The sequence below is a fragment of the Perognathus longimembris genome, chromosome 5 (genome assembly GCF_023159225.1).
Source record: "Perognathus longimembris pacificus isolate PPM17 chromosome 5, ASM2315922v1, whole genome shotgun sequence".
NCBI lineage: Eukaryota > Metazoa > Chordata > Mammalia > Rodentia > Heteromyidae > Perognathus > Perognathus longimembris.
Window position 1 is genome coordinate 40275313 of NC_063165.1, and position 25192 is coordinate 40300504.

The 25192-nt window shown below is 38.1% G+C and overlaps 1 protein-coding gene across 8 annotated transcripts in view; it reads left to right on the forward strand.

Annotated features, from left to right (window-relative positions):
- Positions 1-24173, forward strand: part of LOC125351680 (OX-2 membrane glycoprotein-like) — a 45873-nt gene extending 21700 nt beyond the window's left edge. For 4 of the 8 annotated variants that reach the window (XM_048346601.1, XM_048346596.1, XM_048346603.1 and 1 more), the window contains one exon: positions 4894-6220. In XM_048346601.1, the coding sequence (XP_048202558.1) occupies positions 4894-4901 (8 nt within the window). In that variant the 3' untranslated portion in view covers positions 4902-6220. Of the gene's footprint in view, positions 1-4893; positions 6221-15320; positions 15726-24046 lie in introns of those variants that run through there. The other 4 variants (XM_048346597.1, XM_048346599.1, XM_048346598.1 and 1 more) reach the window with 3 other exon arrangements.
- The last annotated feature ends 1019 nt before the right edge of the window (positions 24174-25192 follow it).

A 25192-nucleotide genomic window follows, 5' to 3' on the forward strand; every position in this document is an offset into this window, starting at 1 on the left:
ACCAGGATGAGAAAATCTTTCAGGTTATCAATCCTCCAAAGTTCTTTGGTGCTCTTGCATTTTTGCTTTTATCCTTTACCTAATCTAGTATCTATTTCCAGTCCCTGTGTTTGGAGCTGTCATATATTTGATCAGAAGATTCATATTCATGCCACTAAACTGAAATTTAAACAGATTCATTCTCCTAGAAGAGAAATCAACTTTGTAATATTTAAACTGGAAAATAGTGGATTTATAAAAGTTTTCAACATGGCTTATCTCAGGAGGAAACATCATAAATGGCAGATCACTATGCTGTGGTTTATTTAACAAATCAACCCAAACTTAGCTTCTTACAATAATATAAATTTGTTTTGCTATAGTTCTGAAGGTTAAAAATAAAACATAGGCCTCACCAGACTTAATCCTCAATCCTCACTGACTACATCCTTTCTGGAGGTCTAGGAGAGAATCCTATTCTCTTTATCTAGTTTCTAGAGACTTCCCACATTTCTTGCCTTATGTTCCATTCTATCTTTAGAACCACACATGTTCACTTAGTTCTTTCTCAAGTTAAATTAATCTAACTCTTCAGCCTCCCTCTTTCTTTTCATAAAGACCCTTGTGATTACATTGGTTCTAAGTATATCATTGATAATCTCTCTACCTCTGGATCCTTAATGTAATCACATGAGCAAAATCCTAGAATTAAGATGTGAACATTGTGGGACACCATTACTTTGCTACTACAAAGGCTAAGCGGGGTAGGGAGGGGTGAGAGTAAGCTGGGTAGAATTACAGCTATTAAGTGACCTCCAGTGCAAGCATATGTATCTATAATTCCATAGTCTCATCTTTATTCAAGGTAACACGATCAAACAATATCAGCACCAGGTCAGAATTTCTGAACACAAAATTTTGGCTTTGTCACCCATGACCCATCCTCATCCAGCAAGGTAGCACTGTATCAAGATGGTACTTGCCTCTCAAGCCCAGAATTTCTGTTTTTTTTACTCACCGGCAACTAACAGTAACATGGCAAAGACTAATTCTTTTCATTGGAATCTCAGTTCTATTTCCTACTTATTTCCACTCATTCCACTGTCATAGAGGCAAGTAATTCTGACTGCATTTATTATCTTAGTCATAGGTAAATCCCTTGGATTCTCTACAGCAGGTCAAAAGAGGAAAATTGTACTGAATCACTGGGTACAGTCATATGAGATATGGGCAAACTGGTTTTGGCCCATTTATCATTACTCATTAAAAACAGGTTTCAGGGTCCTGAACACCTGTAGAATAAGGCCACAAGGACATTGTATATTGCAGACCCACCCAATATTTTCTATATCCTGCCATTCTTAGAATTTTTTAAAGTCTTATACACCCATATTGATTCCAACAGTCTACATACAGTAAAGTAGTTCTTCCACTAAGATCTATTTTAAATTAGAGCTAATATTTATATATACACACATATATTTCACCACTAATCAATGCTCCTATGCCTAAGATTGTGATCACTAGTTTGTAAACTCTCCATCTTTCTCCCATATTTATACAACGAAGAGAAAAGGCTACTTTTGTACTTTGTAAGACTTTTAAAAGTGTCTTTTTAAAATTAAAACCTTTTAGGATTTAAGTACATTAGATTCTTTTAATCATCAAAGATATGCGTTATTTTTTAAACTGACAAGTAAAATTGTAAATATTTGTGATGTTTGATATGATGTTTAGAATAGCCAAATCAAGCAAATTAACATATCATTCCATGACATAGTTATTTCTTGGTAGTGAGAACTCTTAAGATCTGTGTTCTCAGCAATTTTCAAGTATACAATACATTGTTGCAATAGTCAAGGTGCTGTACAATGAATCTCTGGAACGTGTTCCTCCTATTTAAATAAAATTGTTCTATCTTAACCATGTCTGCATGAAATAACTGAGAAATTAAATATAGTATTTTTTCCACAGTCTATGTTCTAAAATTTAAAAATGTTAACCTTCTGGTTTGCAAAAATGATTATAAATTACATACATAACTGGTTATCTGTCAATCAGCTATTTTTATTTGCATTGGTGATCAGTCACTCTCATTTTGATCAAGTCCTTGTCTCTTTGCAAATTAGCTAACTACTGTTGGGGTCACCATTTAACTTCCTACTGCTTTCCCTTTCTTTGTTTGAAAGATAGAGACAACAATAACTTCCTTATAAGCATATTGTAAAGACTTAGAAGGGATTATGTACAATTAGAAAAAGAAGACTAAAACTAATACTGTGCTGGAATACTAGCTTAGTGGAAAGCTAATGGAGTTGCTTTTGTCAACTTCCATGGTAGAAATATTTCCACCATGCTTAATTTCAAACTACTAATAATTTAACCAGGAGTATGAGCCAATAAAGACCCAGAACAGCAATGCACCTTAGTGAGTTTCTAATAAGTGCTAGTTTCTGTTATTCCTAAATTTACAGTCTTGTAGTTTTACTCATATGTTATTTTTATAAATTGTACAAAGAATGAAAAAGGGTCAAGTATAAAGAGATTTTATGATACTTAAAATCCATTTCCTGGATTTTTTTTTTTTTTGCCAGTTATGGGGGATTGAACTAAGGGCCTGAGCACTGTCTCTGGCTTCTTTTTGCTCAAGGCTAGCACTCTGGCACTTGAGCCACAGTGCTGTTTCCGGCATTTTCTATATATGTGGTACTGAGGAATCGAACCCAGGGCTTCATGTATGTGAGGGAAGCACTCTACCACTAGGCCATATTCCCAGCCCTTGTTCTTGTTTTTGTTGTTGTTGTTTAATGCAAGGGAACTGTTTTGGGAAGAGTTATTATGAGTTAGTGTAGGTGGGCAGAGAGAATGAGAGCAGTTCCTGAAAGGATGTGTGTGAATGGGTTTTCAGGAAACTAAAACTGACAGATGTCAGAAAGAACAGCTGGTTGATGTTGTCTGTGGGTCTAAAGGTGCTGTAGGTTTCCCAGAAGCCCTGAATCATAGAATCTCCACCCTCTTTTCCTATGCTTACCATGGCTTAGATGTTCTCTTGTCTCTCCACTAAACTATTTTTTTTGCTCTTCAGTTCCATGTGTCTTAAGCATACTCCATAATTTCTCTTTCCTTATCACAATGGCTCATGAATGACATGATTTTTTAAAAAAGTTATTTATGAACTGTGAAAAAAGACAATAAGAATCTCTATGTTTGCCCTGGATATTTGCAGATTAGCCAGTACTTTTGGTGATCATCCTGAAATATTGAATGCATCCTAGAATTCAGAGCCTTCTAACGTGTTTCATTTTATTAAGGACGATAAGTAAAGCATAGCTCCTTTTGGAGTTGGGTTGGGCTAGGAACAGCTCCTATCTGATGTACAAACTTTATTTTAGAGAATAAGAGACTTTTAGGACCAGCTACAAAATCAAGTTATTAATCATTCAACATCAAGTTTAAGAGACTGAAAGAATCTCCATAATGAAAACTTTGCTATCATTATGATCACTATTCTGGATCTCAGTCAGTGAACAGTCTGACCACTTAGGGGCAAAATAATGAAACTTTTAGAGAAGAAAAACCTTTAGAAGTGAGAATGTGATTGGAAATAAAAAGAGGGAACTGAGGATATTTTAAAATATTTAAATGGATGTTCACAGGACAAAAAGACTGGACTTTCCAGGTGAAAGAATACATGTAATTCTCATAGTAGTTTTTCAAGGAAAGTGTAGTTTTTCTGTTTTACAGATAATAAAGTCAATGCTCACAGGAGTTAAGTTTATTCATTCATTCATTTTACAAGTATTTATTAGCATGTTATTCATTGTAACTATTATGGGTTATATTAGAGGACAGGACAGGACATTGTCACTCTGGTTCCAGATTATAGGCCAGAGAAACCACATGTAATTAGGCTATAATATACTATTTAATGAGATGCATGAGAATGTGTCTACAAGGAAACAGGATAACTATCAATAGGACAATACTAAAGTAGCCCTGGAGAAGACATAGGAGTAGCTTTCAGAGAAAGAATTACAGATATGAAAGCTCTAAGACAGAATTGTCACCAAGATTTAGAGCAGTGTTGCTCAAAATACTGTTTGAAGAGAGCAGTTCATCTGAGAACTGCTTCTAAAATGAAATATGTACATAGCTGATAATAAATAGCAGGCATTATGAACAACTTTATCTGTTGAACTTGATCATTTAAGTGTGAATTAGGGACTATATCTCATTTGTTTCATTTCTTGAATAATTTCATGTGAATTGTATTCTTAATAGTATTGTTACATTGAGAGTCTAATAGCACTTCAATGGACCATTCACTGGTAGCTGATTTTGATTAATTTTTGATTATTGGCAGTGTCAAAAATATGTAGAACTTTGGAAGTTTGGTAAAGAAATGCCTGAGTTTACACAGAACAGGAGAAGTGCCAAGATTAAGGTCTAGGTCTTGTATTTCAATGTATTGTAGGAAAGGAGACTCACATCTCCCCAGCTTATATCCTAGGAAGCCAACAGCTCTTGAAAAGGCCTCTAAATGGCTTTATGACCATTGTCAACCCAATGTAATTAGTATCCTTAGGAATTAGTATCCTTAGGAAGCAAGCTCAATGTCTTATCACTACAGTGCCTTTAAGTCATGTGGTCTTTTCAATTACATCCCTTTGCTTGTAATTTTAGGTGATTCTCCCTCCAATCCATTACTTCCTAGGGTTACCTATGTCCTCTTAAAGAATCATAATCCACTCACATCACATTCGGTCAGATTTTGTCTCTTTCCTTATCTTTATCAATGAAATGCACACTAGATTTCGGAGTTCCTTAATCTTTCTGTTATTTATCTTCATGAAATATACTAAGATAGAATTTATCATTATCCAAAGTTAATACGTTGGTCTTTTTTTTATCCAGAGGCCTAGAAGAGTCACAGAGAACCTTGAAAGTTTTTCCCTGGTCTACTTGAATCTGATGTGAAAGGAAAGCAGGAGGAAAAAGGGTCATTCTCCAAGGGACCTAAACGAACAAAAGAGGCGGGAGCAAATGTTTTAAGAATCCCACGACTTGTCACTGCCATCTAAGCTACTCAGTGTTTGAGTTTGAAGAGGAAGTCATTTTTACCTCTCAGGTCTGTTGTAGGACTTGATTTTGTAGGGCAAATGCAGTGTTGTGCTATTGAAAGGGGCTTGGACTTTGAATTTGAGTCAGGAGTTCTGAGCTCATGAGCTGACTTTGGGGTCCCAATGGTGGGAAGCTAATGTTAGCCACTTTATCTCAGTGAGCTTCCATGTCCCCATTTAAAATACAGAGGAATTGGACTAGACAATTTGCTACTCAGCACTCAAAATTGGTATCATTCTAGAAGAAGAAAAAAAACTAAAAAGGAAATAAGAGGGGAAAATTGAAAGAATGACAAGAAAGAATACAGAAAGGCCCAAAGAACTTTTTTGAGACTACCTTTCGCCCTTTTATTGGTGTTACGTCTCCTTTTGTTCTTAGGTCTGTGAACGCATTTCCCTAGTGTTTGGTATCCCCCTAGCTTCTTCCTGTTTTGCTAATCATTGGCCTGGCTTGATTTCTTGGTTACCCTGTCATTCTTCATGTGCTTCTAGGAAGTTTAGGATAATGAAAGATAAAAGTAGGACAGAATTTATTGTGAAATAACATTGTCAACCTTAACTTATCTATTTAACTTATTTTTATGGAGCTTAGACAGTATTATTAGTCTTAGACAGTTGCTCACATCTTAAAAATAAGCATGCTTTCCTTGTGTGTGTGTATGTGTATGTGTATGTGTGTCATGATATGACCCCATTTTAGGGCATTCTGAATTCAGCCTAGTATCATAAAAATATATAATGAAAACAAGCATTTAAGAGATTTCCTGTGCAGTCAGCCAATTCATCTGCTTTGTCTCTCCTGGCTTCTTTATCTGTAATTTAACTTTTCATAAAAGGGGAGAAGGCATCTCTGAACATCTAGTCCTTGTGTTCTAAAGGTATTGTTCTAAGTAGTAGAACAATATTGATCCTTAAATACCCACCAAGTTCAAACTAGTGCTTTCCCAGTAGCTTTTGCTTTGTTTGTCTTTATCCTGTGACCTAGGAATTAAATTGTAAGCTGTTTTCACCGTTGAATTGGATATTTATATATTTAGTATACTTTCCGTGTGTTATTTAATTCTGTATTATTTCTTATATTTGTATTAAAATGCTGAACAATTAAAAGTGTCAACTCTAAACATCTGATGTGTGGTAATCTCTTGGGAGACACGGAAATAAGCAATAATCATATATTTTTTTCTACGTGGACAAAACCCTCCCCCTCTTCTCCATCATTTAATCCCTAGAAGATATATTTGAGGTTTCTGATTCATCACAAGATCACAAATCAGGTGTGTCTGATCTGATCAGCATGAGTTCCTGCAGGAAGTCAAATGCTTTCTGGGAAGGTTTTGTGCTTTGACATGACCCTATCTATCAGATAGAGACTGTCTTCTGTGTACTCTTTTGGTTTCTCTTTTAAATATACATCTTTGCTCAGTGGTTAGCAAATGTGGTTTTGGTTTTGGATTGAGTAGCAATCACCTGACTTCATTTTGCTGGGTTTATGGTCAGTCAACTGATTGATTGCTAGATGGGGAAAGCCCATTGAAAGTGAAAGTTCTCAAACATCCTGGCCTCTCTTATGAGAAGATTTCACCAGCCTACCTCCAAGGAATGCTAGGCAGCTTTCTCAGCACTGTATACACATTTTACCATTCAACCAAAATTTTATTGAAGCCATTCCTTTTCGGAGATCTCCCCTACCAAGTCGAGAACACTGCAGAGAGCCCTGTATAACCTTATTCATCATGAATAATTCAATTTAAATATGTTTTAGTAGGCAGCTTATCTGTTGACTTTTTAAAAATACTTGAAGTAGTTATACAAAGGAGTTTGCCGTTCAACAAAACTGTTTATGAATACAGCACACCTTTCAATTAGAATTAGCACTGATGTGTTTGGTAGAGACCTTTAAGGGCCATGGAGAAGTAAACAGAGGAGAAAAGGGCTAGGTCAGATCAAGCCCCTTTGTTGGAGATGGCAGAGCAACATGGAGCACAATGTCTTGCTTCTCTTCCATGACCACTGCCCTTTAGGCTTTTCCCCTCCCTCAAGAGCTCACTGGCTCCCATAACTCTTCCTAAAATTTTAATAATGCATTCCGCTTTTTTATTTGTGAGTAAGAGAGAGATAGCTATTTGACTATTTAAGCAAAATTAGAGAAGTTTCAAGCCTTTGAGTCACTTAGAATAATCCAATTGCATATATTTTAGTTAAAATTTTTGAAAAATTCCAGGGTGATAGTAACTCTTTTCATTGACAGAGGAAAACAAAAGAAACACTTTATGCTTGACTAAAAATGAAATTTAAGATGAGAGCTTTATTTTTCTTGGTAGGTAGTCATCACTGACAGCTTGCAGCTCACAAATCTATGTACAAAGAGGACAAAACCTGTATTACTGAGGACCATAAACTTCGGTTGGGATAACTTTTGAATGAATCAGTTTTCTTCTACGGCTATCCCTAGTTTATTAAGATAGTGATTTACCTTTGGAAAATTAAGCTTCTTAAATCATCTCACAATGTTAATGTGTTTTGAGGGTTGCCTTTTGTATTTATGCTCAAAATATTTCAGATTTAATCTATACATCCACCATTGCTTAGGATAAGTAGTTTGTGCAAAGTCACAGAGTTTGAAAGTCCAAGCAAGTCAGTATTTCCACACACATCATAATGACTTGAGCCTCACAGGCAGGAAAGGTATTTAATTCCATTTTTGAAAGAGTGAAAAAAAAATGAGATTCTGTACTATTCAGTGACTTTCTTCCAGGAGCACTATAAATACATGCTGAGGTCAAAATACCAGCTCAGAATTCCAGAATTCCTGTCGAGTGCTGTCTCCTCCCCCACACACTGCTATTCATTCATCCCACATCTTATTTATCAATATTTGCCATATCCTCTATCAATATATTCAGAATCCAACTGCTACCTCCAGTCCTACCTCTTAGCCCAAGCCATGGTTACCTTTGTCCCAGATTACTGCAGTAATTCTTCTAATTACTCTCCCTGCTTCCGCTTTTCCTCCCTTCAGCTTGTTCTGAGCATCACTGTTCTAAAATAGATCAGGTCAAATTATGCCATTATTTTACACAAACTTTCTTATGTGCTTCCCATCTCTCATAGAATAGAAACCCAAATCTTTACACAGGACACAAGGCATTTATTACGTGAATGGGTTCCATCGATACCATGAAATCATCACTTACTACTTTTGCTTCTGATCACTAGCCGTGATGCTGTTTCATCACTGTTCATAAATGTTTCTGCCTCTGGTGGACCTTGGCACTTGCTGTTCTTTATCTGCATGTTCTTCCTCTAAGTAGCCATAGTAAACATGCCTAGTCTTCCTTTTCTGCTTCTCTTTTCTCCATTGTTCCCACCCTAATTAGCATACTACACACTTGCTTTGTTTATTATTTTTTTTATTGTATCCTTGCACTAGATAACAAGAATCAAAGGGGGAGGCATTTTTATCAGTCAATAAATAACTCTCTCTTAAATGAATTCTTTTTGTTAATACAATATGGAATGGAAATGTGGTTTAGAAAGCTTTGTCTTAGTGGATCTTTTCTATCCTATGGGAGAATGTGATTAAACTCCATAGTAGAAAAAAGAGTGTTAGGAATTGGCACTCATAAGCAAAACAAACAAACAAAGGGCTTACAGCCAAAAGGGTTTATGCTGTTTGTGCTTTGGTCCTTGGTACCTGCAGTCATGGACCAGTCACTTCATCTCTTTTGGATTTGCATTTCCAGCAAGTCTGTCTCCCTGGATGGATTCACAGCTCAAAAGAGAAAGGGAGGCATCTTTAACATGTGTTAAGTTCATGTGCCTAGGCCTGTTCCTGGAGACATCCAAACTTTTACTGATCTAGGAAAAGACTCTTGTCTTCAGTGTCCTTTGCAAGTGCCTTCTCACCCCATAATCAGACCCACCCTTATTGGGAAATAGGTGTGGGGTTTGGAGGAAATGTGAGGTATAATAGTGTGGGTGCTGTGTTCTGGTTGAACCAAGAGAAAACCTGCTTCAGAAGAAGCAGAGATTTGAGGTACCACCCAGGACAACCTGGCCCGACCTTGTGATGAAGACAAGAAAGAAAGGACATATGGGAGAACTAAGTCCTGTCTGTGTAGCATTGGCTTTTCCAGTACAACTTTTGTTACCTAACCCTGGAGTAGTAGAACTGTCCATGACTTCCTCCAGTATGTCACACAGGCTCCATATGACTTATATAGAATACCAAAATTGACCTCACTGAGTTTTCTTTCCAGAACCATATTACTTAAGGAGGGCTGACAACATGTTATAGAATGGCCAAAAGTGGAGAAGTTTTAGAGAACAGGTACTGTGGTACTTTTAATCTGACTAATGTTAGTCTAGATAGTGAAACACGCAGCTCAAAAACTTTATCAAAATAACCTATGGCACCTCATAGATTGTATAATTTTGATGTATTCAGTTTAGATGTATTCAGTTTAGATTTTTTTAACTAAAAAGAAAAGTTGAAATCCTAAAACAGAGTGATATTTGTCAAGGAGTAGCTTTCATCTTCCATTTTAATTACAGAGAGGCCCTGAAGTTTTTCTGCTTGGTATCTATGGGTCAAATACCACACTATTTTGGAGAGTGCTGCTAGTTAGCTTTGTAGCTAGTATTTAGGCTTCCTATCAAGTTTACTTTACTTTTACAAATGATAGTTTCCCTTCTTAAAATTAAAGGGAGTATTGGGCATATCTCATTTAAAAGATAAGCCGGGCGGTGGCTTTAATGAAATGTTCTTAAGCTACATTGGTTAGGAAGTCAGGAGGCTCTGGGGGCACTGGGATGAGGGTCATAGGGCACTAGGGAGTAGTCTTATGGAAAAGTTAATTACTCTGGGTAAACACTATTAAGGATGAGCAGGATCCTAATGATACCTAGGTTCTATTCTTCCCTTTCCCCCTTATCTCAGTGTGACCAAGATCATGCATGCTCAGGCTTGAGTGGCACCATTAGGAAAAAGGAGACCTTTCTCTACTTCATCTCAAAGATGACTTTACTAACCTTTTAGGAAAAGAAACGTGTTCCTTAAGAGAATTCCAGGCCTAGCAGGTTGTATTTTATTAATGTGAGTTCTAACCCAAAGTGTTATTAGAAGCCAGCATTTGAAATGCAACCACTTTGTACAAAAATGGACTTCGAACAGCTTGAGACCTTGTGTTTCGGGAGTCTGCTGACACAATGTCCCTTAGGTCAACAGAAGCTCCCTGATGTACACCAAGAGGCCTAGAGCCCTCTGAGCCTCTGTAGAACACACTGAATACAAGTAACAGAATGTCATCATTACATGGGATATCTCTTTTCTAGATATTAGTCTAGAAAAGTCAAGTGACTTACAGCAATCATACAAGCCTCTGAAAAAATAGAGGAGAATCTGACCATTTGAAAGAAAAATTCACGATATCATTACAAATAAAGACTCTTAAGTGTTCTTCTAGATGCTGGTTAGGGGCCTCACTTAACTAAGAAAATCATTTCTCAAGTCTAGATACATACATACATAGATGATAGCTGAGTGGCAGGACCTCAGAGTTTACTGGAAGCCCACATTCTCCTAAACCACTTCCTCCTGTGTAAAGCTCAAAGGTCTATTTCTGTCATGGACATTTGACTTACTTCCAGCTTCTTTGGCCATCCAAAGGCTTATATCTGCTTTTATTTGCTTTTATGTGGTACCAAGGAATTGAACACAGGGCTTCATGCATGCTAGGTTAGCATTTTACCACTAAGCCACAATCCCAATCTGCTGTGAAACATAATATGTACAGTTCTGAAGCCACACTTTCTTCTGGAGAACATTTACTGGCGCATTGATTTCTCTTAGCTAGAATCATTTTAAATTATTTTCAACAAGGTTGTCTGTTTCTTTTCCCTTGGGCCTTGGAGTGAGACAGAGTCACGGCAAGCACAAGAGTAAGGATGTGAGAACATTCTTAGTTAGGGAGGGTACAAGCATCCGGAGATATCTTATTATCAATAGCAACAACAACAAACTCCTTAATGGAACCATTCATAAAGCAAATAAGCTAGGCTTGAATGAGTTTCTGTTCACTCTTAAGTTTCAAGAGCCAAACATATTCAGAGAATACTTCGATATTAGTCAAAGCAACAAGAAGAAGAAAACAAGTAGATTCATAAACTTGGAACTTGTATTTGGCTTAGTTTATTTAACAAAGATATGGTATTGATATGGTAATTATGTTTAATTAAAGTTTTTTACATATTTTATAGCAAAGAAAATATAATAAATTTCTACACACACTTGTTAAGGAGGCAATGTTGAATTTAGTGTCTTGCACATATGGATGGTGCTTATAGTGAACAAAAGAGCATGTGTCTGGCAGTGGGTAGCATTTATCAATTCAACATGATCATCATCAAAACAAGACAGATACTTACTTTGTTGAGTTGGAGTCTCATTAATTTTTCTGTCTGGACTAGCCTTGAACCATAATTCTTCTGATCTCCACCCCCTAGTTACTAGGATTATAGGCACGAGCCAATGTTCCTAGCAGACAGAATGAATTTTTTTTTTGCAGAAGATTAAAAAGAGAGAATTGAAACCAGGCACTAGTGTATCATGGCTGTAATTCTAGCCACTTGGGAGGCAGAAACTGGAAAGATTGTTATTTGAGGTCAACAAGGCTGGCTACAGTGACACATTCTTCTCATCACAAGTTACACTGAAGGATGTAGTTAGGAGGATTGTGCTTCAGAGAAAGCCAGACTAGACAGAACAGTCTGTGAGACTCCAACTTTACAGAGGGATGCTTGACACACAGGTGTGTACCGGTATCACTAGTTGCAATAACAAGACTAAAGTAGGCAGATTGCACATCCACCAGGTGGGAAATAAAACTATTGCAAAAATAAACAGTGCTGAAGGAGTGTACCTCAAGTGGTAGAATGCCAGCTTAACAGTCTTGAGGCCTTAAATTTAAATTCCAGTACAACCAAAGGAGAAGAAAGAAAAGAATCCACAAAATAAACCTGTCTGAATGTATTTAGGAACAACTTATGGGAATTCAGCAAGTAGAGGTAAACTCATGAATATTGAAATAAAATTGAGAGATAAAGGTTACATATCCCTCGTATAAGGGTACATATTCCTTGTATGTCTGGTCAGATTGTACTTAAGAGAAAGAAGGAGAAAGAGAGGGAAAGAGAGAGGAAGAGAAAGAAGAAGAGGAAAATGGAGGGAAAGAGGGGGGAAAGAAAGGGAGAGAGATAAATGATGCAGCAACAGAACATATACTGAAAAAGCCATCACAGAAACATGCAATTTAATTTAAGTGTGTCTTTAGGATGAGTCACTTCAGGCCTGGGCTCATATGTACTGTGCACACTCAATAATATAAGGTGGTGAATTTGTAACTTTATAGTTGGGTGTGTCAGATCATAAAAACCATTATTATGGGCAAAGAATTTACTTTATGTTATCCCAGTAATCAAGTACTAAACTCTGCCAGAGCTCAGTTGCAAGCTAAGAGCTGTTTCTCAAGAAGATAGTTATGTGTTGTTGGTTGTGTGTGTGTGTGTGTGTGTGTGTGTGTGTGTGTGTGTGTGTGTGTGTAGAATGACTTTTCTCCAGACTCCAAAGGGGGTAATTCCCAATTCTGTTATGACTTGCCACAGGAATCTAGTATGCAGAAGTCTGAGAACACTGCATCCTCTCACAGTCTGTTCTTGGGGCTCATAGATCATCTTACAGCCATACAAGTGCCACTACCTTCCCCCAAGAAATTGGGACTGTAGAATTTTGTAAATGAATGTAAGTTAATTTGATTTTCCTCTGCTCTTTTCTAAGATGGTAAGCAAACAGATCACCACTTACACAGTATACAGAAAGGAAATACTAATATCTAGGAAAGGGGAGAGAAACGAACGTAGACTATTTCTTTGGCATATGCTCAACACATAATATTTAGTCATGTCAATCACTTTTCCTTTGCCAGAACAAGAAGAAACCTTAATCATTACCTTTCAATAATGGCAAGGTTGTTCTGCAAGAGAGGAAATGATAGTGTTCTTTGCAGAGTATACTGAGGTTGGGTTGTGTCCTTCAAAGTACCATTCACATTCTAACCTCCAGAAATTGTGAATATGACCTTATTTGGAAAATGAAAATGTGGACATAATTTAAGGTAAGAATCTTGACGTGTGCTAATGCTGGATTATATAGGCATGTTCTAAATCTGTTGAAAAGTGTCTTTATAGACACACAAAGGAGAGGGGAAGTAATACAGTCATGGAGGGAGAGACTGGAGCAAAGTGGCCACAAGTTAAAATATGCCTGCAGCAACCAAAAGCTGGAAAACTGGAAGAGGCAGAGAATGCTTTTCCCTCGAGTCTGGAGGAGAACTCAGCCTTGCCAAACCCTTGATTGCAACTTCTAACATCTAAAACTGTAAGATAATAAACATCTGTTGTTTGGGGCTGCCACACTTCTGACAACTCTAGGAAATGTGACAAACATCCTGGGCAAAGGGTACTATGAACAGCAAGAAAGTAAAAGGTTGAGTGTTATAATTTCTAACTATTGAGTTGGCTCCATTCATTGGGATTGTAGTTCCATGGTGGAAGAAGGAACCGGGGCCTATTGAGAATTTCCTTCCTTTATAAGATTTGCATATTTCTAAGCATAATCTTCAGGAATAACTTCTGAGGAATTTCCAGATTTTACCCACTATTGTGCACTATTACTGATTGAATTAAGAATAATAGACCTAGATCCAAAAAGGAAGACTTGTTTCTGGAGAAGGAGGAAGTCACTCTTGACCATGCCTGAAAAATAGTTTGGAAATATGAAACATAGCTTTATATCAATGCACTCATGTCCCTCACTCAATTATTTCTACATGTTTCAGCTGAATAGACTTCCTTATGGTCAAATAAAGAGGCTGCTGTATTTGTATCGATGTGCCTCTCTTTTTATGGACAAGGAAAACAAAGCTTGCACAATTCCCATTGGCTTTAAAGACAATTAAACACTTTCTTTTGCTCTTGTCTGACTAAAGCATTAATACTTTAAATCCAATTAGTTTGTCTTGTTAGATAGTTTTTAAGAAGACACAGGTAGATCTGAACTTCAGGAGTATGTAAAAGAATAATTTTATGATTCTCTTGAATGTACATGCAAATTTTGACTTTCTAGAAAAAAATCCAGTAATCTCTAAGTATTAAGTTTGGTGAATATTTTTTAACACTTGTTTGCATGACTCTAGAATCTCTTCTTGAAATTTTATTTCCCATTTTTGTGATATCATGTGCTGTTGATCTCCTCTGATCTTCCTGATCTCTGATCTCCTGATCTTAAGCTTTTTTTTCAATTCTTAAAAACTTTTATATGCCATTGCAAACTAACCATTGATCTCATTCACGTCCATGGTTTTCATTAAAATGCCTACATTTGCAACACTAAAACTACTACTTCTAAGCCAGACCTTTCTTCTGAACTCCAACTACATGTACCCACTAGGTGCCTCACAGACAACTCAATGTATGCAGGTCCAGAAATGGACCCTGGTCCTTTCCAGTTCTATAACTGGCCAACAACCTCCACTTTCCCCAGTCACTCAGATTTGTTATCCATCTTGCAGTCAAGCCAGAAATCTGGCAGGCATGTTTAAGATTTCTTTCTAAGGGAGTCCCTTTACCCAATTAATTAAATTCTTATTCTAAGTTAAAATTTTGTATTTTAAATATAAAATGTCCATTACAAAACAAGTAAAATATACATCTCTGCATCTCCACTGCTAGTATGTGTATTATTAACACTAGCCTATACCTGTCTATTCTATACATTGACATCATTTGTCTGAACTATGCCAGCATACACAAATATACATCTTAACAACATGCACAGATATTTCCCCTAAATATTGATGTTATTATTCTGATTCATATTTCCAGTGATTTTCTGTTGCCCTTAGAATATAACAAAACCTCTGCCCAAGAGTCAGTAATCTGGCCTTCAACTCTTTTACCTGATTTATCTTTCACCTTTTCCTCTGTCTGTAAGCTTAATTTCAATTATGTGCTATTAATCTCAGGGATTTATGACCATGATGCATTGCTCATGCATCCAAGATCGTTGTCTAACCAACTTTACACAGGTTGAGTAGTCTTGTTCACTGGTCACCTAACGAAACTGAGACAGCCTGATTCTCTTCCACATCTTTCATCTTCAAACAGGATATACCAGACTCATTTTTAGGTCACCTAAAGAAGACACAAGAGTAAGCAAGTGATGCATGGAAGGTTTAGGCTTCAAATGGGCAGTCACCATTCCATCACATTATATTCATCAAAGCAAGTCAACCCATCCCCAAACTCAAGAAGAATGGAAGCAGATCACATGTGTTACTAAGAGAAAGGTAAAGGCACTTAGCAAAGATAGAGATAAAGAGTGGAATTTGCCTCAAGACCATCATCACCATCCATTACCTTTCATTTCAAGAATACACCTGTTTTCTTTCTTCTTCCCTCAAGGCCTTAATTCATGCTTTGTGGTTTACCTGGAAAATCTCCCCAAGTCATCCACATTTCTACTGCCAAATTCTGCTAATTCTTTCCTTACTGGCCAATAAAGTGTTTTGAGAGAACCCTTTAGAATTGTCCCCTGCGACTGATATTCATACCTCTTCACTGTGCCTCTTATTTCCTTTTCTTGAACCAGTACAAAAATGAATAATTCAATGTGGCATTTCCTTCTAAAGGTCTGACTACTTCTCATAACTTCCTTGAACACAGAGGGGATATTTTTTTATTTTTCAATCTCATGTTTGCATCACTAAACATACAGGACATTATACAAATTAGGTACTCAGTATATATTTGCCAAATATAAGATAAGGTGCCTGTGTCTAAAAAATAAGGATCCATACATTTCATTAAAATCTTGCATGCATTGATAATGATCACTTTTCCTTGATGTGACAAAAGACCTAAGTAAATCAATTTCAAATGAGGAAATATTTACCTTACTCTAGTTTCAGAAGTCTGTGGTGAGTTGGTTCTGTTGTTTCTGGATCTGTGATGAGGCAAAATGTTGTGGAAGAGACAGCATTGTGGAGCAGAATGGCTTACCTCATGGCAACTGGGGAGCAGAGAGAGAGAGGAACACACAGAAAGACAGAGACACAAAGAGACAGAGAGGGGGTTGGGGATATGGCCTAGTGGCAAAGAGTGCTTGTCTCATATACATGAGGCCCTCGGTTCAATTCCCCAGCACCACATATACAGAAGACAGCCAGAAATGGCACTGTGGCTCAAGTGGCAGAGTGCTAGCCTTGAGCAAAAAGAAGCCAGGGACAGTGCTCAGGCCCTGAGTCCAAGCCCCAGCATTGGCAAAAACAAAACAAAAAAACCCCAAAACCAAAGAGACAGAGAGGAATACAAGCCTAGCCATGCTGTCAACTGCACCCCACTTTCAAATAGCTCATTAAACTAGAAACTCATCATTGGATTAGCCCAGTGATGAAGTTAGGGGCCTCATGACCCAATCACTTCCCAGTAGCACCACCAGATGGGGACTACACACTGGAGGCTTTTGGTGGGCACTTCATAGTCAAACCTAACAGTGACAATCTAAAAAGTGAAGAACTACTGTCCATAGTAGGCACCGATGGCTAGTCATAGGGCTGAGATATAAGAATTGTGCTTCTAAGCCTGCCTAGGCAGAAAAGTTCCTGTGAGTATCTTATCTTCAATTAAAAAATGAAAGTGGAGTTGTGGCTTAAAGTGGTCAAGTGCTAGCTTTGAGCAAAAGAGCTCAGGCACAGCACTCAGGCCCTGAGTTCAAGCCCCACAAATGACAATAAATAAATAAATAAATAAATAAATAAATAAATAAATAAATAAAACAACCACCCTATAGCCCCCAAACAACTGCTGCCTAGAGATGAAAGAACTATGGAAAGTTTACATCTTGAGGTTAAATATGTAACACAAAGATATCCAGGGTCCTGTTGAAGCCTTGAGGTGAGACATGGACCGCGATAGTAACCGTTCTCTTCATGTCTTTACCTTCTCTTGGTAGCCTGTTGAGCCACTTTACAGAACTGTGTTGAGATCAGTTTCTTTGGGAATTTTCATTACCATGAAGAGATAGTAAAAATCATATTTTAGATTACTGCAAAATAAAAAGCACCTATTTTGAGAGGGATGGGGTCTATTATGAACCAAACACTATGTGCTCTTTGATTTCTATTGATTGACCTTTATATAAACTATATTTCCAATGTATTTTTGTTTGTTCTTTGGAGTGCCAAAATTAGATTAATTCAAATACCACAACCTTTGTAAGGCCTTTTAGAAAAGGACATCTGGGCTTAAGTTCCACTAGGAGAACATTCTTGGTCCCCTATATATTCATTTATTTTCCCTTCCTCTGTGCTCTGTGGCACACTTGTTTTTTACAACTTCTTTCCACACTCCCCCCTCATCCATTTTTAATGTGTAGATTCCAACTGGAATTCTAAGTCCCTCAGACTGAGGAGGAGGCTTTCATCCTTTGAAAAGCTTCTTAAGAATCTTAGGAACGCTGACCATTCTCCACTGGACTTGCTGAAAGAACAGATAAAGTCTACAGAAAGAATGTGAGCAAAAATCTTAGCTTCATCCACTATTAGCCCGGTAACTTTGAAAATATTTCTTAGCTTTTAGGAGTTTTGAGTTCTGTAGGGAGAAAAGCCAAGTGATGGGTTATCCCTCTACCACAATGGTGTTGGAATTGGGTGCATTTCAACTGATAGAAAGAAGGCAAAGCCCAAAGACAACCAAACAAGAGTAAAGCAGGCTGAAACATTCTTTTCTGAGTGTCTTGGCTGTGTCATGCCTTCAGAACTTACTGGAAGAAAAATATTTTTAAAGGGCTTGTAAGTTTCCAAAGAAACAGAGTTTAAAAGCAATCACATATAAAAGTAAAATACTTGACTGTCAGAGGCAACAGATAGCTCCTCCTTTCATAAGCAGGTGATGGACATTCCCTGAAATGCCATTTCTGTGGCTCACCCTTAATCCCTCAGTAGGCTATAGATAAGTGTTCTCTATTTGCATTCTCGCTTAATGGATGATGCCATTTTCTGTTCCTGAGAACTAGGGTTCTCAATGCAGAAACAAATTACTGATGCTGTTTAGTAGAGCTGTAATTTGGCAGGGCTGTAAGAACTTAGCACTGAGCAGAGCTCAAACCTGTGTTTGGAGAAGAACCAATGAGGCTGATCTTCCTCCATGAAGACATAATACCTCTTCCTGCTGACTGACTCATCTGGTTCTCCCAGTCACACAGGTCCTGCCTGGAGAAGACAGTGTTTGCGTTATTTACCATACACAATCTTGTCAACAATTAGCCCTCAGGCAAATCTGTCAGGTTTTTAAATTTTTATTTATTTCTGTATTGTCAAAGTTATGTAAAGAGGGTTTGCAGTTTCATGCATAAGGCAGTGCATACATTTCTTATTCAACTTGTTACCTCATCCCCACTTCCCTCCCCCCTACCAGTTGTATAGTTGGTTTATACCATATAGTTTTGTAAATATTACTGTTGCATCGGTTTGTCTTTTATCCTTTGTCTCTTCATTTTGATATTCCTTTTCCCTTCCCTAATTCCAATACACATATATACAATATCTAGGGTTCCAAAATCAGTTACAGTGATATCAGGGGTAAAAACATAGGGAAGAAAGACAAAAGAAAACTAAAAGTCAGAATATGTAGAATATTATGTTTTGTTAAATTTTATTGTTATTATAAAGGTAAAGTACAGAGTGGGTAGAGTTACATAAACCAGGTAATAAGAACATTTCCCTTTGGATAGTGTCACCCTTCCCTTGATCTCTCCCAGTTTCTCCCTTCTGTCCCCATCCACAGGTTGTATAGTTCATATTCAACATAGTGTCCAGTGAGTACCACTGCTGCATTTGTTCACCCTTTGCCTCTCTATTTCTGTGCCACCCCTTTACTCTCCCAAAGACAGATAAATGAACAAGCAAGACCCCCCCCAAAAAAAGAAAACAAAAACAACAACAAAGATAAAATCTCTTATTTCCATTTCCTGAAGTTCCTTTCCATACATATTATTTTATATGATCAGAAGACATGGGCATAGCACGTTTGTATTTCTCTCTTAAGAATATTCTCAAGACTAGCTCTCTACCACTTGAGCTACTGTTCCATTTCCAGCTTTTTTTTTTTTTTGGTAGTTTAGTGGAGAGGCTGGTTTCAAACTGCAGTCCTCAGATGTCAGCCTCTTGAGTAGCTAGGATTCCATGCGTGAGCCACTTGATACCTATCTCTATTCTAAAGTTTTTGAGGAATCTCCAGACTACTGTCCAAAGTGGTTCTATTAGTTTACATTTCCACTAACAGAGCAATAGGGTTTATTTTCCCCCACATCCCCGCCAACATTAGTTGTTGTTTGCATTCACAATGTTGCCCAGTCTAACTGGGGTGAAATGGTAGCGTGCTTATGTTTTTAGAAACTATAATTGGAATTCTTCTAAATGGGGCTGTTGACATTGACAGGAATCTCCATGTGCTCTGCAATGTGTGGCATATGCTCTTTACACAGCAGAATCTTTGGCTTTCTGTGAATGTTGACAAGGCTTTGCTTGATGTGTTGTCCTCATGGAGTACACACAATTCTTCCAGAGGACTGATAAACAGTGGTTTTAACTGTTTGCTGCCTCCAGTCTTCCTAAATGCAGTGCCTCCTGTGTGTGTTTCCTTAGGAAATGGAGAGGATAGAGGTTGGAAGGAGGTGCTCTGGTTTTCCTTCCCATGAGCTCCATCAGCCACATCTGCTTCTGTGTGGGAAAAGCTTGCTCATATGCACCACATTGCACCTTAAAGTCTTTCGTCCTTTCACCTCTCACACAGCTCCCTTTCTCCCTACATCCTTTCCTCTATAATCCACACAACCAAAGCCAGAACAGGCTCAGCAGCAGGTAGAAACCTTGGAGACTCATGAACATAATCTGAGTGAGACAGGAGTTCCTAAATGAAAAAAAGAAATAGAAAACTGGGGCTGAAGATGTGGCTTAGTGCATGCATGAAGCCCTAGGTCTGATTCCTCAGTACCACATAAGCAGAAAAAGCCAGAAATGGCACTGTGGCTTAAGTGGTAGAGTACTAGCCTTGAGCAAAAAGAAGCCAGGGACAGTGCTCAGGCTCTGAGTTCAAGCCCTAGGACTGGCCAAAATAAAAAAAAAAAGGAGTCAAGGCTCACTCTTTACTAAAGAATCTCACTTCTTTCCACTCTTCAAGAAAAGAGGAAGAAGGATAAAAGAAGATTGCCTTTTCAGGAATCTTCTTGCTCAGCTCCTTCCTTTCAGGTGTTTCTTTTGATATAGATCCAAGGACTGCACAGATTTTATCTTTCCATTGTAAACCACTATTTTACTACTTTACTCTATTTTACTATTTCACTCTACTTTGCCCAATATTTTACTATTTCACTCTATTTTACTATTTTACTCTACTTTTCCCATAGAGAGACTTAAAAACATTGACTTCCTTCACTGGAGTTAAGGAGAATGTGACCAAATACACTATTTCACATTACAGTGTTACTTCTAATCAAAACATTTCTCTTTTAAAATACAGGATTCTGGGAAAGGCCATTAACTCGGCAGAGCCCAAAAGATGACATAAGCCACTATCAGACATATTTTTTTTTGGCATCCGAAGTGTTTTAACAAACACATGAGTTGACCACATATCTGACTCACACTTGAACATACAACTTCCTGTACACTGGCTCGAGTCAGCTTGCCATATACCTTACCACATCTTGTTGCTTTATCCATGAGGTAGGAGTGGTTAACCATTTTGCTTTTCTGCCTTGGCCACACATAGAACTTGAAGAAGTTGAATCTGCAAAATTTGGTCTAAGGAAGATAGAACTTTCAACATATATCTGGGTTTCAGATGCCTCTTCCCTCTGGAAGCTTCCATTGAGGCTAGCTCCACCCTTTCCTAGGCTTAGATGCCTCATCTCCGGTCTCCATTCCCTTCTTCCTGTCCTCTTCAACTTCATCATTCCTCTTCCCGTACACTGTGACAGTGATGAGTACACACAGTTCAGGGTTTTCCGTAGCCCAACAGTCATAACATGAAGCCTGGCAGGCAGCCACGTCTGAGCCTCTTCTGATAGGTCTGACGTGAATCACTCCAGACAGTTGTTTAACTCTGTGACCTATGATTCCCTTTGGAGAATTGCCTTTGAGGTTACAGTTAGGTAGCCAAAAAGTAGGACATTTTCACAGAAACAAAGTATTTTCCTGAATCCAGGAACGATAATAGATGAGATGTGAAGAATTCTGAGAAAAGTAGGAAAGCACTAGTTGCATAAGCCAAATTCTGTATGTGGCTGCCCCTCACAAGCGTCTGGGATAGAATACACATCTTCATAGCACACAGAGGCTCTGTACAGTCCTTCTCTCCTGTCACTCACAGGATAAGTGTCTTTGCTTTTTTTGCTTTTTTTTTTTTCTAGACTGAGATTCCACAGCACTTTCAGCAATTTGTATTTTAATATTTTATTTGGTAATACCAATATGCTTGTTTTCTCCAGTGAACTTTGGACAGAATCTATGTATCTTCTTTATATCCTCCATAGTAGCCAATTGGATATACAGAAGGTTAATAAATCTTGTAGGATAAAGTTTCTTTAATTTTGGGAATCTGAAATACACTTTAGTTGTTTCTATATGAAACATAGAAAGAAATCAAAATGATCCAAGTGTATGATATATGAAAAGGACATGTGTTGTTTCATGAAATTCGCACCAAAATATACCTGGATCATGACACAAGTGTATATGAAGGCATCACAAACACTGGAGTGTGGCAGGAATTACTTAGTATCTCTTTAATTCAGTAGACACCTCAGTATATATTTCAGCAGTTTGTTGGGAGTTAAAAACACATATGTGTATGCTTCTTTTGTTTTTAATTGGGGTATTGCCACATTGTAACCTATCTCTTCCTCTAGGAAAGCTTGAGAGGCCATCTTGGGTCCAGGTAACTGTTGATACAATCACCTTCACAGAGACAACTAGGGACAGACAAGCACAAGATGACTGAAAGGAGTAAAAACACAAGGCTACAACTTCCTCAGCCCTTGCTATAGTTTAAGATGTGTTTGTCCTACACAGGTTTGTGGGCTAGGAGGTTGGTTCCCTGTGTGGTGAGGCTAGGGTGGTAGAATCTTCAAGTAGCTGAATCTAGTGGAAACTCTAGGTTATAGGAACTCCAACCTCATGAATGGATTAACACTGTCTCACAAAAGCAGACTGTAAACAGTGAGGTCTCTCACAGATTTGGTTCTTATGCATGTGGACATCTCATTTTCCACTTCTCTACATGTTGTGGTATGATTACATCACCATAATGCTGGTACTGGGCTTTCTAGCCAGAGCATTATGAACCAAATAAGCCTCTTTCATTTATAAAGTACATAGCCTTGAATGTTTGGTTATAATAACTCAAAATAGGCCAAAGTAGGAGACTGGTATCAAGGAGTGGGACTGTTGTGACAGAGACATTTAAATAAGTGAAAATGGCATTAGAACTCAGTAATACACAAAGTTTGGAAATGTTTGGGGCAACAGGCGACAAGAGGACTGGGGCTACAGCAGGTAATCCTGGCAAAAACTCAGATTTCCATGAAATGAGGAAGAAACTAGAATCTTGCACATATTAGTTAAGTGTTTGTCACAAGAATGCTAATAGAAATGTGCATAGCACAGGACATACTGATGAGGTCTCAGAAGATAGTTCTGTCAGAAATTAGAATAAACATTGTCCTTACCATGTCACCGAAAAGAACTTGGCTGCATCACAGTTGAGCCCTTGGCTTTCCGGAAGTTCAAGTTTAAAAGTATTGATATAAATAAAATAAATAAATGAATAAAAATGTGTCAAAAGACATTGATGCACAAAACATACAAGAAGTTATGTGGTCTCTCTTAAACCTTATGCATAGATGAAAAAGAAACAAGATTATTTCAAGGTAATTTTTGTCATTAAACCAAAGAAAGCGTGGCAGACAACTTGGGGAAGGTTTTCGTCTTAGCTAGGAAAAAAAACATAGAAACAATGTGTGAGCTAACCATTGCTGATCAGGAAGATAACAGGGAAAAAGCAACCAGATGTCATGTGTCAGGACAATATGAAAATGGCACCAAGGGCCCCTCAGAACTCTGCAAGACTTCCTTTTCCAGGACAGGTCCAAAGGCCTTTCGGCAGAATGGTTTTCAGAAATGAGCCTGCAGTTATTTTAAAGTCCCTATCCAAAGTCACCTCGAGATTCAACTTCCTGCTTTCTGGTAAAGCACTGTGGTCATCAAGCAGACCAAGCTATGCCTTGTGCTGCCACTCTGGTGGTGGCAGGTACATCCAGATGATGTGCATGTGGTGCTAATTCTACAAGCATGCAGAATCTAAGAGCCAGCACCATAGCAAATGCCACAGAGATTCCAAAGGAAAGCCAGGCAAAGGCCTGAGCTACAGCCCAGAGCTGCCAAAGAAACCTCCAAGGAGGTGGGTGCCCTTGTGGAAATAGCTGTTAGAGAAGGATACAGGATCTCAGGATGACAGAGCCCTCCGCAGGATACAACATGCACATGGGAAAGCTTGGGCACCAATGCACAAAGTCAACTTGTGATCATAGCCATGTGGGCTACATCTAGCTCAACACCAGGAGCCAGGCTGCCCAGTGCTTCTGGGGCCTGTGGAGTTCTCATGTGCATAAGACACAAGCCTTCGATGGTTAGCCCAATAGTGTTTTGGACTTTCTGGAGGCCTGAGACTTCTTTCTTTTGGTAGAAAACTGTTGACCTATTGTTTAATCCTCCCATCTGATTTTGAAAGCATGCACTGTGTTTATTTTACTGTTTAAAATTTTTATTTTGTAGGTTCACGGCTGGAAGGAGTTTGCCTTGAATCTCAGGAGAGACTTTGAACTTGGACTTTCAGAGATGGTAGAATTACATTAAGATGGACAAGAACCAGAATCATGAGGCTAATAAACCTCTTTTCTTCACAAAGTACCCAGTCTCATGTATTTTTTTTAAATCACAATGCAAAATAGATGGACACAGGAGCAACCCTGGTATACAATCCCAGATGGAGTCAATTTCAAAGACTGAATTCATTTTTTCTATATTTTGTTGGCAAAATCTTCCTTCCCTCTGTGCTTCCAGTTAGGTAATGGCACTGACCCATTATCAGCTTGAGGGAGCCCTCAACTCTGCCAATGTCTCTCAAACAAAGTAGTGTTTGTAACCCTTACCTCATATAACTTTATTACTACTTTTGTTAGTTGTTGCAAAAACAAAAACAAAACCCAGCAAATCAGTCCCAGGACTGATGACTAGAAATTGCTCATTCCTGCAGGCCCTAGTCTATATAAGGCTCTGTAAGTCCTTTTTTCTGACGTGTGCTCCCATCAATCCTTGGCTCCTGAACTCTTTTCATTCTGGTGCTAGAAGCAATGGCCAATAGCCAGCAAGTGTCCGAGTGTCCTAAAGGTTCCCTTGTATCTGTCACCCTACTTGATTTTAGTGCCTAGTACCTGGGGCCACTTGCAGTAACTTTGCTTTCCTTGCATGGCCCAGATCTTGCTGCATAGGATGGGGTGGGGGAAGGGAGGGTGTTTTCTTTTCCCACCATAGCCACTGCTAAGCTTTTTTCTTCCCAGTTTCATTAAAAGTCCCTTCTTAGGGTCACAAACAACAAGATGATTTAGCAACTCCTCCTTTTTGTTATGTAACCCATCTGCCTGCCACTGAGCACACCCTTCCATTCCCTGGAGAATTTAGTTGTTGGTTATGTGCAGAGCTACAAAGTACTTCTGTCATAATTATTTGTGATGTTAGTGGAGGGAGGAAACCGGAATATCCTGGAAACATTGACATACTAAGTAATTAGGACAGCAGTTGTTTGGAGCCCTACAAATAATCCACAACTATATTCTTCGGGGAATAGATAGAATTATGTCCTCTAAAATAAGACTTGATCAAGTTGAAACTTTCAGTTTCACAGAATGTGATCTTATATGT